Here is a 16573-nt window from a genome sequence, read left to right as displayed (position 1 = left end):
TTCTTATTCCAAACTCCTTTTAGCAAAGGACTGATTTTAGATCAATCTTCTCATTCCAGACTCCCCTTAAAAATTACCGATTTTTGAGCAATGTCATTTCAGAGTCCCTTTGGACTAGGTCTTATTTTAGAATACTCGCATTCTAGACCATCTTTAGAGAATTATTTATTTTTGGAGTAATCACTTTAAAAACATGACTGAGAAATGACCTGAATGAGGGCAATCTCATTCCAAATTATTATGATTTTTTTTTTTTATTAATTATTATTAACTCGTTCACCCCCAGCCATTTTCACTGAAGCAACCCCCTTCGCTCCCGTTTTGACTGATTTTTTTTAAAATTAATTATTATTAACTCGTTCACCCCCAGCCATTTTCACTGAAGCAACCCCCTTCGCTCCCGTTTTGACAGATTTTGCAAGGCCCATAGAATACTGTGTTCTATTGCTATAAAAACATGGAATCCAACCAAAAGAAAGATTAGAGTCTGGTCTTTCATCACTAAAATCATTTGCATCCGTTTCATTATTATTCACAAATCTGTTTAAAACAGTGGGGAAAAGAGATTTTTGCAACATGGCCCTGGTTGATCTCTTATACTCTGCTGCCACGTGCTGGCCGTTTTTGTAATAACTACCATTGCTATTACCAGTTTAGAGGCTGCATCAGCCTTCTGTATGCTCTAGCATTAAAAAAAAAAAAAAAAACATTTAAAAAAAACATATAAATACGTCTTTGGGAGCATGGTAATATTTAAAATAAATTTATATGTTTTGGGGAGCAAATGAGTTAAATGGCTGATTTTAGAGCAATCTTCTCATTCCTGGCTCCTTTTTAAAATGACACTGTGTTGAGTAATCTTTTTGCATGTGCAAAAATCCAACTAAATTCTTAAAAAAAAAAAAGAAAAGAAAATCAGGCAAAGAGGACACTTGTCTACCCAATATAAAAAATGTATGCGCTTATAAAGGGGAGGGCACTTACGCGGAGCTCCTTCAGCCATCTCGATGGCCGTGATGCCCAGTGACCATAAATCGCTCTGCAACGAGACCAAACACCAGAAGGTGACCTTCAAGGCAAGAAACGCATCCTACGCAAGGTCGTTTAGGGTTAAGCACCTTGAAGTCGTACGTTGCGTCGGGGTTCTCGTCGCAGGCGATCACCTCCGGCGCCATCCAATACGGCGTCCCGATAAACGTGTTCCTCCTTCCCACTGTGCGGTCCAGCTGGGCCGAAACGCCAAAGTCCACTGCCGGGAGGAGGCGGGTCAAAAAAAGTCTTACACGTATAAATGGGTCAGAAAAGACACTAAATGCAGCGACGGACACGTTAAAAAAAATAATGATATCAAACAGAACAAAAACCGTCCTGACTCATAAACTGGAATGAAGCCATAAAACTGATGAATAGCTCGGCCCGAGATGCCCGTTTAACTGTTTATTTGCTTTTTACGGCGGGGAAGTAAAAATGAAAGAATGTGCCTGGTGTCATTGCAAACGTGCGTCGTAAATGTCCGTAAGCCAGAAGTTGGCAGGTATTCAGCGCACGCACACACAATTGTTGTAAGGCTACACTTCAGGCCCGTCCATTCGGGGGGGGGCCGGTTCACCGAGCGGCTCTTACGCGACGGCACCCACCTAGCTTGACCTCGGCGTTCTCTGTCAGCAGGACGTTCTGTCCCTTGATGTCTCGGTGGATGACCTTGTGCTGATGGAGATGAGTCAGGCCCTGAACACACACACACACACACACACACACACACACACACGTAAACACACACACAATCTGTGAAGGATACCAGAGCCACGAGCCCAACGGAAAGAGTCTCATTTTCAAGAGGATCTCACGTCCTTGTGTCGACGACCGGCAACTCAATAAAAGCTTTTTTTTTTTTTTTTTTAATTACGCCATGACTGATTTGGTTAATCTTGTCGCCTCCAAAAAGGAAAGTAGTCTGAAATTGTAATTAGCGTTTTTTTCCCCCCTCACATAGCAGCTGCGGGTATGACATTACTCAACTGCATGCATTTTTAGAACTATAATTATAACTGATTAGTTAATGCAAATAATTTATTGCTTAATTTGATAATCATTAGTAGCACAGTTTTTTTTGTTGTTGTTGTTTTATTATAAATACTAATGTAAGTTGAAATATTTGTCCGATTTTGCTTAAAAAGGCGGCACATAGCGTAGCGCTTTAAAATCCAACTTAAATGTCAGCCTTACACATTTATTTATTCGCAGTGAGGCATTTTTTTTTGTGCACAGTGTGAAGGTTTGCATTTTTGGGGGAAATTAAATATATATTGCACATGCAAAAGATCAACTTTCTTGTTACTAAGGTTTAAGGTAATTAAAGCCACCAGTTACTTTTTTTCCCTGAAGGAGATACAATTATTCGAGGTGTGGCATTTATTTCTTGAAGTTTGCATCCCTGGGCGTTATTATAGTTTGATTAAATTCTTGTAATTTTTGCCAAAATCAGGCATTTCCTTTGAAGTGTGATAACTTAGTCATTTATGATTTTTTTTTTCCACTTTCAACCGCTCAAAATGTTCAGCGGCATCAAGACCTAGCTACACATATATAGTTTTTATTTTCATTTATTTTTTTAATACCCCCTATGGACAACAATAGCAGTATTATGCTAATAGCAAGACTAACTATGCTGTATATATATATATATATATAAAATAAAATAATAATTTGAATATTTCATATGACATAGTTAGAGGCTCAAACAAGTCCATAAGTCATAACAATAGAATTTTTTTATGCATGCATTTTGTATTCATTTATTAGCCTTTGGCGCCACCTAGTGGATTTTTGTGTTAACACTCTCAACACACAAATTCCTCTATTTTTATGTTTGTGACTCGGCAAAGAAGCGATTGCATCAGTAATCACGGAAAATGCATAATAACACATCAGGTTTACAGCATATCAAAAACTGTGATTTATAATGGGAGTCAATGAGCCAAAATCGGGCATTATTACAAGAATTTCGTGTAAATCTCTCCCTCCTGTTTGGTAATAATTATAAATTACAGCATGGCGCCAATTTGAACTTCTACATTTTTTAACAATCCTGGTGAAATGTCTAGGTCCCTAGTGTATTTTTTTCAAATGCTTTTTCTTTGATGAAACACAGAAAAACATAAAAATGCCAAAAAAACGGACAAATAACGCCCAGGGGTTAAGGCACGCACGTGTTAAAGGATTTGTTGAATGAAGGCTATACTGATGCCACATTATGTTGCATTAAATATGTCTACTGTGACAGTAAAAAAAAAAAACAGGAAAGGTAATCACGGCCATGTGTCATTTATTCCAGGTGAGGTGTTTATTTTTTTGTAAAATGTGCATCAACCTTCCAGCAACAAACACATCTTCACTAATGGACAGAGAAATGATGCGGACAAAATGCCTTAAAACACGAAAGGAAATGGGTCAAACACAACACAGAACCCAAAAAAATATCAGTAAGGAAAAAAAAGGAAGCAGAAAAAGTGACAGCAAAACAAGACAAGCGGAGACAGGAGAGGAAGAAAAGGAAGGAAACGGCCGCTGTCTGAGCCTCAATAACGAGACGAGATGCTGCAGCGATAGAGCTGCCCTCAGCACAAACGGGCCAGATGAGCATCGGGGCGTCGCGGGACGCGCGCCGCTCGCCGTCAATTACGAGAGGTACGGGGATGAAATATGAATGACGCTCACCCTGAGGATCTCTCGGCAGATGTAGGCCGTCCACTCCTCTTTCAGAGAGTTGCCTTTGGTGTTCTTGATCAGATCCGTCACCGAGCCGGCGCCGCAGAACTCCATGACCAGCTGTGTAAAATAGCAAGGTGGATTACATCACCTGATTTGTCACGATAGAATGAAATAACGATAGCGCGTAACACAAACAAAGGAGATGCGACAAAGTGGTCACGTTTGAAACGCATCTACTCAACTGCCAACTTTATTTATAAAGCACTTTAAAGCAACTACTGCTGCATACAAAGTGCCATACGTAGAGCTGAATCAAATGTAAAAAAACAACAACAAAAACACACAAATAAGTCAACAACACCTAAATTCTGTTATCCAGCTAGCAGCTAACGTTAGCATGCCAGAGAAAAATTCTGATTATTTGGCTGGCAGCTAACGCTAGCATGCCAGACAAAAATTCTAATATCTGGCTAGCAGCTAACATTAGCATACCAGACAAAAATTCTATTATTTGGCTAGCAGCTAACATTAGCATACCAGACAAAAAATCTATTATCTGGCTAGCATCTAACATTAGCATACCACACAAAAATTATATTATCTGACTAGCAGCTAACATTAGCATACCAGACAAAAATTCTATTACCTGGCTGGCAGCTAACATTAACATGCCGGACAAAAATTCAGCTATCCGGCTAGCAGCCAACATTAACATGTCAAGACAAAAATTATATTATTTGGCTAGCAGCTAACATTAGCATACCAGACAAAAATTATATTATCTGACTAGCAGCTAACATTAGCATACCAGACAAAAATTCTATTACCTGGCTGGTAGCTAACATTAACATGCCGGACAAAAATTCAGCTATCCGGCTAGCGGATAATGGTGTTACGTTAGCGCTCGTGAAACTAAATGATGCCTTCTTGGCTTTTCCCACAGCCTCAATTCAAGCACACTGAATTTTATAGTAGGTCAATAAGTGATTGAGGACAACGGGTCGCCGTTGTTTTTCCAACCAATTGGACGAGTTTAGCGTCACATTTTTGTTAGCATTAATGGCTCATGACTCGCCTTGTTTACACACATGCGCTGATCTCGAGCCACAAGTGGCGTGGGAACACGTTCGCTAATAAGATAAGCATCTTAGCACATTTTCCTTCAATAGACGCCGTACCGCAAAGGGGGTGAAAATAAACACCTCATTAGGAAATTACCCTTTTTTTCTAATAATTGTAAGATGGATGGATGACAGAATCATTTCATGCCATCCTTTTTTCTTTCTTTCAATCCATCCTTCCACCCATTCCCTTCTTTCCTTCCTTACTTTGCTCCTTCCAACTAACCATCCTTCCTCCTTTCATGTCCCTTTTTCCTTCCTTCTCTGTCCTCCCTTCTTTTTTTACTTCCACCTCCTACCTTCTTTCCTTTCTCTATTCCTTCTATCATTCCTTCCATTCTTTCATACTTCCTTTCATCCCTTGCCTACTCTTTTCATTTCCTTCCTTTCTTCCATCCTTCCTTCCTCCCTTTCTTCTGTCCACCTTTGCCTCCGTCATTCCTTCCTTTCCTGTCCTTGCTCCCTTTTTTTCTTCCCATCATTCACCCTTCTGTCGTTTCACACATCCTTCCACCTTCATTCCATCCATTTTCTTTCTATCTTCATTCTTAATTAACTCATTCACTGCCATTGACGGCTTTCGACTATTTTTTATTAGTTCAATTTTTTTCCCACTTTTGCTAACAAGAGTATGAAAACCTAGAAAAAAATAATGTACATTTAGAACAGATATAAAATTTGTGATTAACTACAATTTAAAAAAATTATCGCCTGATATGTTTATTTATTTATTTTTTATATAAAGAAAAGATTATTTAAAAATTAGGCGCGTCATGTGATAATTTTTTTTTAATCGGAATTAATCGCGTGACTTCACTAGTTAACTCATGATTAATCACAAATTGTATATCTGTTCTAAATGTACAGTAAAAAAATTCTGTTTTCATACTCTTGTTAACGAAAGTGGATAATAGAAATAGTTTAAATTAATTTTTGACGTATATAGCCGTCAATGGCAGTGAATGAGTAAAAAAAAAAAAAAAACACCCAGGGATGATTATTTTGTGTAACAACTCCTCCCACCCGCCCCTCCCCTCTGTAGTTGAGTAAAAACACCGCACCCATAGCTGGTCGTCGATTCCCGGGGGGTTCTTTTTGACGAACGCGCCGTAGTAGGTAGCGATGTTGCGGTGGTGGCTGTACTTCTTCAGCATGTTGATTTCCGCTTTGATCTCCTCTTCTTCATCCTGAAGCACGCAAACACGCACGCACGCACGCACACACACACCACACAGCGAAAGCAAAAAGGCACAAATTAGCATTTTGCAGCAGTAAATAACACAGTTGGCCATCTTAAGTCATTCGCTGCCATTGACAGCTATAGACGTCAAAAATTCATTTGAACTATTTCTATTTAATTTTTTTCCATTTTTGGTAACAAGAGTGTGAAAACCTAGATTTTTTAAATTGTATTAAAAACAGATAGAAAAATTGGGATTAATCGTGAGTTGACTAGTGAAGTCATGCGATACAAATTTTAATCGCCTGATGCCCAAAGTAAAAAAAATAAAAATAATTATCAACTTTCTTTTTAAGGGCGTCAGGCGATTACAATTTTTTGTCGTAATTAATCGCATGACTTCACTAGTTAACTCACGATTAATCCCAATTTTTATATCTGTTTTAATACAATAAAAAAAATTCTAGATTTTCAAACTCTTTTTAATAAAAGTGGGAAAAAATGTTAAACGGATAAAAATAGTTAAAATGACATTTTGATGTCTATAGTTAATGAGCCTTTACCACAACTTTTTAAACTATAACTTTGCACTACTTCAAAGTATCATCTTGACATTTTTTGGACGCCAAAACAGAAACTTTGCAGGACTTCTGTGTGAAAGATGCTCAAGACGGTCGTTTTCTGTTGAGGCGATACCCCACCTTCACTGGGTTTTGTGTAAAAAGCGCAAGTCTACCGTTGTGGCTCTGATGTATAAATTTAAATTTAAAGTATTAAGCCCACTTTACACTTCTGCTTAAATATTCTCCTCATTTTACTTTTGCGTCTTAACTGTCGGACGGCTAAAATGCGCTGGGTTCCGTCTAAAATGCACAGGTGAACGAATAAACACCACAGCGTCCGCGACAGCTCTGACCCGGCAATTTCGCAGGCTCTCTGTGTGAAAATGCTTTCCTTGGCTGTTTCATTGTTGTGGGCGTAGTCTCTAAATATAGCTGAGATCCCACTCTCCCGCGCTGCAGACACGCTTGAGACCACACTGCTGCCCCGATACCAGCAGCTAATATTACCATGACGATAGGCCTGTCCTCATTTTCTTCGCTGCCACTGACTCATCGCTCTTAATTAGATGACACGGTGGTATAATCGTGGGACTTGGCGGTGCGTGTGTGCGCGTGTTGCGTACCCCGGTGACATCCATGACCTTGATGGCTGCCAGCTGCCCGGTCTTGACATGGCGACCCTGCAGAAAGACAGGAAGCAAAAAATAAATAAATTTAAAAAAATGGAGATCATTTGGGGGAATTCCTTAGCAGGAGTTTGTGAATGTAGAATTGTTTAAACCAAAAGGACAGACTTTGTGTCAGAGACGTGTCCGCCAGTTTTGGTTAGATCTGTGAAATTGGTGTCAGGTAAAAAAAAAAATTCAGACCCATTTTTGAAGAAAATTATTTAAAAAAAAAATAAAATAAAAAAATCTGTCTTGGGTACTTGGTTCCAATCGGGCATACGTACAACTTCTCCAAGAGTCGTGGAACTTGCCCAAAATGGCTGCTTCAACCCAAAATGTCCGACTTTGTTTTTAATTTTGAGCGTGACTCACCGAGAATTTTTGCGACTGTTATGATTGGCACGTGAACCTACCGAATTTCGTGTCGATCTTTTCGGTGAAAGTAGTGCTGGGGGCAAAATTTTTTCAAACTTTCAATTAGGCGCTAGTGAGTGATTATTTTTTTGGGGGTTAACAAAAAACTGACAAATTAACTAAAACTAAAAAAAAAATTTAAAAAAACTTTTGTTAATTAAATAAAATAAAAAATAATAATGCTTTAAAAAAATAGAAACAAACTTTTGTTGTTTTTGCAATTTTGTAAATTTTTCATTTTTCTTCATCTTTCATTGTGATGCCTGCATGCCTATTTGCTCTTATTGCTGCTGGAAATGTAAATTTCAATCAATAAAGTAAATATAATCATAGCAAAAATGTCCATCATTTTAATCTGGCAATTATTTAACTCTTTGACTGCCAGACGTTTTCAGAAAAGGGATGCCGTGGGTGCCAGCCGATTTAAGCATTTTTGACTGATCTTTCAAGGTCCACAGAAAATTATGTGTTTGGACTATGGAAACACACATACTACCAATTGAAAGATTGGACTCTCATCTTTCATCAGAAAAAAAAGTTTGTTTCTACCATATTCCGTTTTTCAGTAATCAACAATAGAAAATGGTTAGTTTCACCTCTGTTTTGAAAAAAAAACGTATTTTAACGTCTTTGGCACTCCTCCATAGGATTTTACTAAACGTTATTTAACGTTTTTGGCAGTCAAAGAGTTAAATGCAATAAAACTTTCTTTTTTTTTTTTAAACTGACAAACGCACTCTGAAAACTAACAAAAAAATAAAAATAACTTAAGTTATGGAAATTCCCAAACTATTAAAACCCTGAGCAAGATCCACGGATGCTGACTAGGTCAACGGGATGTTGTGACGCTTCTGATTTGATCGCACAGCCTGTGGAAAAATGACTGCAAGAAGTGGGCCAGAGGTATCGTGGCGCCTTATCGAGGCGACCCAGAAGCCTCGGGGGGAAGGGGGGGGGGGGTGGGTGCTGCAAGCTGAAGGGGGTCAATCCTGATGAAGCTAATGAGGCTAAAGATGCTAAAACCACAAAATGATTTTTTTTGTTTGTTTGGCAGAATAAAATTCTGCAATATGGTGGAGAGTTTCTGGTCAGACAGATATGTTCCACACACACACAAAAAAAAAAAATAAATAAAAAAAAAAATTGATGAGGGTGTAATAGTGTATGGAACAGTGTACTGGAGGAATTGCTCACAAGCATATGGCACTGTGGGAGGTCTGACTCGAGAGCGCCCCCTGGGGGCTCCCACTGAAGGGTCACTGTGATAACGAGCCAAAGCAGAGGGTGCTGCCCCAGTTACAAGAGCGGCACGTTGAAATGCTCTCATGTTGAGATATTCATTCATAAAAAGAAGAAATGGCTGCAGCGGCAGACGTAGCTTTTTTCGAAAATTTTCTTAGCTCTGTGTGAATGAAAACCAAAGTAGTTTTTTTTTTAAAGATAATTCTGTTGACGATTCAAAGAAAATGTGGGATTTTTATTGGTTACATTTGAGGGATGGGCCGATGTTTTTTTCAGGGCCGATACCCGGGAACGATTATTAGCCGTCAAGGAGGCCGATAACCGATATTTTAAGCCGATATTCATTTTCAGTAAAAAGGGGGAAAAATATTGACGTCAATTTTTTGGGAAAATACAAATGCCAATCTTGACTCTGTTGGTAAATGACAATATACTTCATTTTAAATTTAAAAAAAAAAAAGTTCAGGGAGCTCCCAAGGTTATCAGTTAAATGGAACCTAAAAACACATTTCGTTGTTTTAATGTTGAACGAAAATAAAAGGATCCGAAAGTTCCCAGGGTCAGCAGCGTCTCATGAAGTTAACTGAAATTTTAAATAAATAGTTCTCTGAGATTAAAATGGTAAAATCTTTACCTTTTATCGGCCGTCAGATTTGGAAAAAAGGCCAATACTGATAATCGTCAAAATGCCCAATATCAGCTATCTCTATCAAATTTTCATTACATTTATATTTATTATTACTATTATTTTTATTTGATATGTATTTATTTGTTTTATTATTTTGTTTTTATTATTTTTATTAATTTATTTTATTTTATTTTATTAGGGCCTGAGCAGCGAACACAAAAATTTTATATTTTGTCAGTAAGTCATACACAAAAAAAAAAAAAAAGAGTCTGTAGCGCCCCCTACAGGGTTGTCTAAGATTTTGCCAGTAAGAATAACTGATCATACTGATCATTGGTAGCATTAAACAGGTTCTAAAAACGCCCAAACTGGCAGATAATAGTCAAGATGATGACGATTCATTGCCAGGAAGAAGAATCGAGTACCAAGCAAAGCCAGAAGGATTTTGATGGCTCTCGTTCTCACGCTAAAAGAATCTTGCGAGAGGAAAATCTGAGCAAGAATTGCTCATTAAGATCAGACTGCCCCAATTCCACGGGCACAACGGCCGGCTTTGTCGGCGGCCGACAAAAGGAATCGCGCCCTCTTAGCGGCCGGATCTCGCTTGACTCGCACCCTTTTTTTAGTCTCCCGTAAACCAAATGAAAATCCTTATCAGGACTCATTTACAGTCTTCAGTGAACCTAATGAACATCAAAGTTTAGTCTTCAAAGAACTTGGAATCACACACACTCGATCAAGACTTCACCCTTCCCAAAACATTGTGTGACAATTTGCGAATTGTGGTAAATAAAACTGTATCCGTCCAAATCTCCGACATGGACACGTCCTCCGCGTGACCTTCAGACCTGCTAAATCAAGAGCTGCACGCAAGTCATCTTCTGCCAGGATTGCCTGGCTTGAAATTCACATCGCTTGGTGCCAGATGGAACGAGGATGATACCCGCCGGGGCGCCGGCCTCCGCCAAGGCCGAACCTGCTTCGTTTGGATCACCAGCAAATTGTCTCCCTTCACCTGAATATGACTTGACAGCATTTTTGTCATTGCGATACCTGCATTTGTGCGCATGGAATTGAACAGAATCAGTCACGTCTGAAAATCTGCGTTCCTGGTGGATTTAAACATGGTCTACGTACTGTATATAGAATTTTTTAACCTAATTCTGGTTACTTAATTCTGTCTGTTAGCGAGAGCCACTACATCGTGATAACTTACATTGATGTTTCTGCATTTGGCAATTTATTATTATATTATATTATTAGTATGGGATTTTTTTTTAATGGGCTTTAGGTGAACTGATGAATACACACACGCACGCACATACTGTACACATGGTCACCCACATACAAAAAAAAATATATATATATATATATATATATATATATATGTGTGTGTATATGTATATATATTTAAAAAAGAAAAAAAAACATTTTTATTAATTTTTTTAAAATTTATTTGTTTTTTAAAAAAAGGAGAGCAATGATGATGTCAAATCGAATGAACAATACTGAGCTCTCCTGAGAAAAAAAAAAAAAAATGAAAATCTGCGTTCCTGTAGGATTTTGTTAGGCCGATGCAGATACTCATTTTTGGCAGAAAAAAATACTGATTACCGATTAATTGGCTGATTAATTTTATTAAGTAATGCATAATTCCTTTTTTGGTTAAACATTTTTTTAATAAATAAAAAATAATAGTTTTGGCCAACGATTGTAGGGCCATAATCTACTGTTTACAAAAAACAAAAGCTGTTTTCTGTTGTTTTGGGGTTTTTTTTGCACTTGATGAATGGAACTGTGACCAAGATAGCATCGACTTGTATGAAAACTTGTCTCTTGTGTGAGATGCCTGCCATGCCGACTTCCAACGATTGGGCATTTGCCTCCCTCCCGATTGATAACAAGATGAAATTCAAACCCTCATCTTCATCTTGTACTCCAAAAGTTGCGCTGATCTCAAATCCAAAGCGACCAAACTGCGCCATCTGCAGGGATCAGTTTGTCATTACAGCTGTTTACAAACTTGATATCTCGTCGATGGCAGTGAACGGTTAGATTCCGAATTGACGAATATAAATGTCCATGGCAGTGAATTACTGAATGAATTTCAATGAAATATTTTTTGCTTATTACCTCATTCGCTCCCGGACTTTTTCACTGAAGCAACCCCCTTCGCTCCCGGCTGTTTTACTGGATTTTGACAGATTTTGCGAGGCCCACAGAATATTGTGTTCTATTGCTAGAAAAACCTACCCAAAAAAAAAAAAGATTTGAGTCTATTCTTTCATCAAAAAGTATATTTCTAACGGTTTCCGGTTTGCAGCGATTAGCATTAGAATATAGCAAAGTTGATGATGAATTATTCACAAATCTGTTTAAAACAGTGAGGGGGAAGAGCTTTTTCCAACATGGCCCTGGTTGAGCTCTTACACTCTGCTGCCACCTGCTGGTTGTGTTTGTAATAAATATCATTGCTTCAACCGTTCTCTTCAGTTCAGAGGCTGCATCAAAGCCTTCTGTATTAAAAAAAGCTTATATGTATGGGATTTTTTTAAAATAGGTTTTAGGTGAACTAATGAATACACACACACCCACATACAAAATTAAAAAAAATTATATATAAAAAAATAAAATAAAAAAAAGAGCAATGATGATGACATGTCAAATCGGTCAAATTACCGAATTAACACTACTGAGCTCTCCAGAAAAGAAAAAAAAAAAAACGTATAAATACGTCTTAGGGACTGGTAATATTTAAAATAGAACGTATTTCTACATTTTGGGGAGCAAATGAATAAATAACCTTGATTAAATGATTTGAAATGCATTTAAATTTAAGAATGACAAATGTGGGATGTGTTGCCTCAAAGACACATCATGAAAAAGTGATCGCATGCAGTATTAATGTTGTCCATTTTTTGGTCCCATTCAGCGCAAATGGCCTTGATGCTCATCCTCATCCACCGCCTGTTTGGGACCGACTCTCTGACCTAAATCTGCAATTTTTCCCGCTCGCTCTTATCCCGCCGACTCCCTCTCGTTATCCAACCCTCTTAACCCCTCTTTATGCCTTTCATTATCGCGAGCTCTCATCCCCTAAACGCCTCGCTCGTATTTCTCGTCGGCGGCATCTCGGCCCGGCCCGGACGCTAATTCTTGCAAAACAACCTTGGGGCTCAGGGTGCGAGGAGCAGATGTGACGCCAGGCGAGGCGTCCGTCTCCGATTGTGACTGCTCATGTGCAGGCCGGCAAAACAAAAACACACGCAGCTGCTTCCACCCTCCGGTGCCGTCATCATCATCATCATCATCATCAACTTCACGGCAATCGCAACAGCGCGTCCCGTTCTTGAATCTATTGTTGATCAAATGTCGGGAGGGAAACACGTCAGTCGCCCCAAAAAGCAACGGCGAGGCCGGCAGGTGTATTAGCGTGATAACGCGCGCGGGCCAATTGGAAACGTGCGTTCCGCTCGGATGGTCGCGCTTGTGAAGCAGACAGCAAGCTGATAGCAAACTGATATCCAATCAGCCTGCGGGCCACCGCGTCACGCAGCAGTCGATACCGCGAGAGTCAAAGGAGAAATTGAGGCACTCACACATGCAATGACAAAAACGGAAATGTTTCACAATTTGGCGTTGACCGTTTGTCTAGAATGCGCGGCTCGGAATTACAGCTGTCAAAACTAATCGATGAACCAACAAGTAATTGATTAGCAAATTGATCGACAACTATTTAAATGATCCAGTAATCGTTTGGAGCCGTTTTTTGATTAAAAATGGTTCTATTGAATACGAATGATAAAATAACCACCAATCACAGGTTAACTCATTAACGTCAAAAATTCATTTGAACTATTGTCATTAATCGTGAGCTAACAAGTAAAGTCATGCGATTAATTAAGATTAAAAATTGTAATCGCTTGATGCCCCGAATTAAAAAAAAATATATTATATATATTTTTTTTTTAATTCATTCACTGCCATTGACGGTTATAAACGTCAAAAATTCATTTAAACTATTTCTATTCAACATTTTTAACATTAGTATGAAAACCTAGAAAAAAATATTGTACATTTAGAACCGACAGAAAATTTGTGATTAATCATGAGTTAACTAGTGAAGTCATGCGATAAATTTCGATAAAAAAAATTAATCGCCTCTCACCCCTAATTATTTAATAATCTTTTTTTTAATGAATTAATGGCAGTGAATGAGTTAATAAACACAAGGAGTGGGCCCTAGATTCACTTTCTTTTTCTTTTCTTCTTTTTTTACTGGAGTGGAGCCCCGAATGCTCCCAATTTGGAACCATTTGGAGATTTTGTTTCCAATATCTTATTTTTTTCATTATTTATTTTGTTTTTTTCCGTGCAAGCCCCCATTTTTATTGGAAAATGTACAATGGAGCTTTAAGAATTTTTGTAGAATATTACAGGTTTACAAAAAATGTCTAAAAAATTTTTTGGGTGCATTTCAAAAGGTGTCAATCGCAAATTTTCCCTATTAACGGGCAAGCCTGGTTCCGATCCCCCACGAATGGTGGGGTTCCAATGTATCGTTTTAAGTTGTAATATCACCATTGACCACTTGATGGCAGGCATGGTCTTACTGAGGATACAGACACACGCAGACAACACCCTTCACACAACCGTATCAATGCCTTCCGCCACTGAACCGTTCCCGTTGCTCCCTCTGTTGCATCGCAGCAGCCTGGGAGGCAGCTCACGGCTGCAAACGCCTGCTCGGTGCAGATGGCCTCCATCATTCCCCGCCCAGTACACGCCCACATGTGTTTGTATTCCAGTTTCTGTCTTGTGTATTCACATGTGCCTGTTTGCTGAGTTTTGTTTTTTTTTTCCAAATCCATACTGTGCTCCCCCTTACAGGAGCTTTTGATTTATTTATTGATTTATTTATCCATCACCTTCCTCATCATGGGTTTCATCTGAGAAAATAGGCCATTGTAAAAGTCATGATGAAAACTAAAATGTTTCACAATTCAGCATCGTCCGTCCGTCTAAAATACTCGGCTGAAATTTGGGAGAAATTTGGACAAAATCTCTATCAGGGGTTCGCCCGGAAAGGGTTTTGTTATTCTTATGTACAATATGTCACATGCACAGTATTTTTCTTCCGTTTGTATTAAATGAATTCATTATTTGTGCACCCACTGTATAGAAGTACATGAACGCGTCACACTGATGAAGTGCGGTAGCACGTGTGTGTGTGTGCGCGCGCACACCATGGGATTCATAAAATGAACTTGGGTGCGTTGATTCACTTTTACGATGTGTCCTGCTACTACAGTGAGCCGAAGGTTAAGGATAGACGCACACGCATATATAAGAAGGATTTCTTTATCCTTTCCAGCTCGCGGCTTGACTTCAGTGCGACTGGGATTCCTGCCACTGCCTTAATATAACCTGCTGCTGGATATCAGTGTGTGTGTGTGTGTGTGTGTGAGAGAGTGTGTGTTTTGATTGTTGATGTGCACGACCGTCCGTGCCCTTGCCAAGTCAATTACGCACGCACACACACACACCATCACCAGGACACATTTACTATGCAGGACACTTCCTGTGGTAGCTTAGCAACAGTGTTGGCTGTGCATGAAACTTAAGCGCACACGCGCACACACACATGCAAGACCGGTGCCCTCGCATGGGATAGGAAGCGAGGTGATGCAGAGGACAGGAAGGAAGGACGGAGACAGAAGAGGAAGCACGGGAACTGACTTTTGTACCGCGAGAAATTTGGACTTGTTTATTCCCATTCTTTCCACAGGAGTCCCTTTCAAGGGGACAGATTACAGGGGGAAAAAATAATTTTTAATGGCGGGTTAGTGGTTGGCGCCGTGGTGGGTATACACAGTACGCTCTGATCTTTAATCTGGCCCACAAGTATTGACATTTTCTTGAAATGTTTGCATTAAAATTAATGTATTCATTTTATTTTTTATTAATTTATTCATTTTTTTTTTTTAATTAATTTATTAATTTTATTTTTTAAATTAATTTATTCTTTTTTTTAAAATTAATTTATCTCATTTGATAACTTGTTAATTGATTATCTAAAAACCTTAGTATACCAAAAATGTAAAAATGCATTTCATTTAATATTTTATTACATCATTGTTAATAAACGGCAATAAATTACGAACAATAAAACATTTAAATGATGAACGACATTAAAAAATAAAAATAATAATAATAAAATATAATTTAGGATTAGGATTAGGATTATAAATAATAATAAATAAAAAAACAGACAAGATTGATAGGTTAGGCATGTTTTTGTGGTTCACTATGCACTGCATCCGACAAAAACCCAAGTCTATCGAGGCTAACCATTAGCATTAGCATGACAATGGCCTTTTCCATTATTTGTTAGCATTAAGATGGCGGGCCATTCTTAAGGCATTGTTGTTTGGTTGCGTTCAACACGCAAGGCACAATTTTCTTGGTTTGATGTTTAGCGCTCAACTGGGAGAGGCAATAAACATTAAACAACATTTTTATATTATGATCAATTGTTCACTATTTCACAAAGTGCTGCTCATTGTGAAGTGATTTCAACAAAGTTACAGGATAGCAATTGAGATACTGAAATAGTTTCAGTCAGAATCATTCAAATATGATTAATCCGTCACAGTCACCATCATTAAACGTTTAGGAACGATACAGGCAATGTTGTCATTTGAACATTCCTAACAGCCAAGTGCAGAAAATGAGTTACAAAAAGCAAAAAAGACAAAGCGAAACACATTGAATTGTCATGAGATATGCTAAGCTTCCTTCTTCAGGTCCGTGATTACACATGATGACCCAGAAAAAGGAAAAAACATGAATGAACGCTCGCTAAACTGTCAGCGAGTAACTCTTTGTCAAGAAGAGGAAGTGGGTTACGCCCTAATCCTAATCCTAATCCTAATCTGTGCCATCCTGGTAATCCACGCATACAAACAAAAACATGAGACCAAATTTGCTCAACGGCATCTAAACTCGGGGCCTGTTGACATGGCAACCTTAATATAACGGCAAAT

The 16573-nt window shown here is 38.5% G+C and overlaps 1 protein-coding gene across 14 annotated transcripts in view; it reads right to left on the bottom strand.

Annotated features, from left to right (window-relative positions):
• Positions 1-16573, bottom strand: part of tnika (TRAF2 and NCK interacting kinase a) — a 62116-nt gene that overhangs the window by 25217 nt on the left and 20326 nt on the right. For all 14 annotated transcript variants that reach the window (XM_077561920.1, XM_077561935.1, XM_077561968.1 and 11 more), the window contains exons 3-8: positions 7199-7255; positions 5894-6019; positions 3718-3828; positions 1638-1728; positions 1119-1249; positions 985-1039 (exon numbers count right to left, since the gene is read on the bottom strand). In XM_077561920.1, coding sequence (XP_077418046.1) covers positions 985-1039; positions 1119-1249; positions 1638-1728; positions 3718-3828; positions 5894-6019; positions 7199-7255 — 571 coding nt within the window. The remainder of the gene's footprint in view (positions 1-984; positions 1040-1118; positions 1250-1637; positions 1729-3717; positions 3829-5893; positions 6020-7198; positions 7256-16573) is intronic.

This window comes from Vanacampus margaritifer, chromosome 1 (genome assembly GCF_051991255.1).
Source record: "Vanacampus margaritifer isolate UIUO_Vmar chromosome 1, RoL_Vmar_1.0, whole genome shotgun sequence".
NCBI lineage: Eukaryota > Metazoa > Chordata > Actinopteri > Syngnathiformes > Syngnathidae > Vanacampus > Vanacampus margaritifer.
The sequence above is the reverse complement of the archived record's forward strand: the minus strand, read 5'-3'. Positions and strand labels throughout refer to the sequence as shown.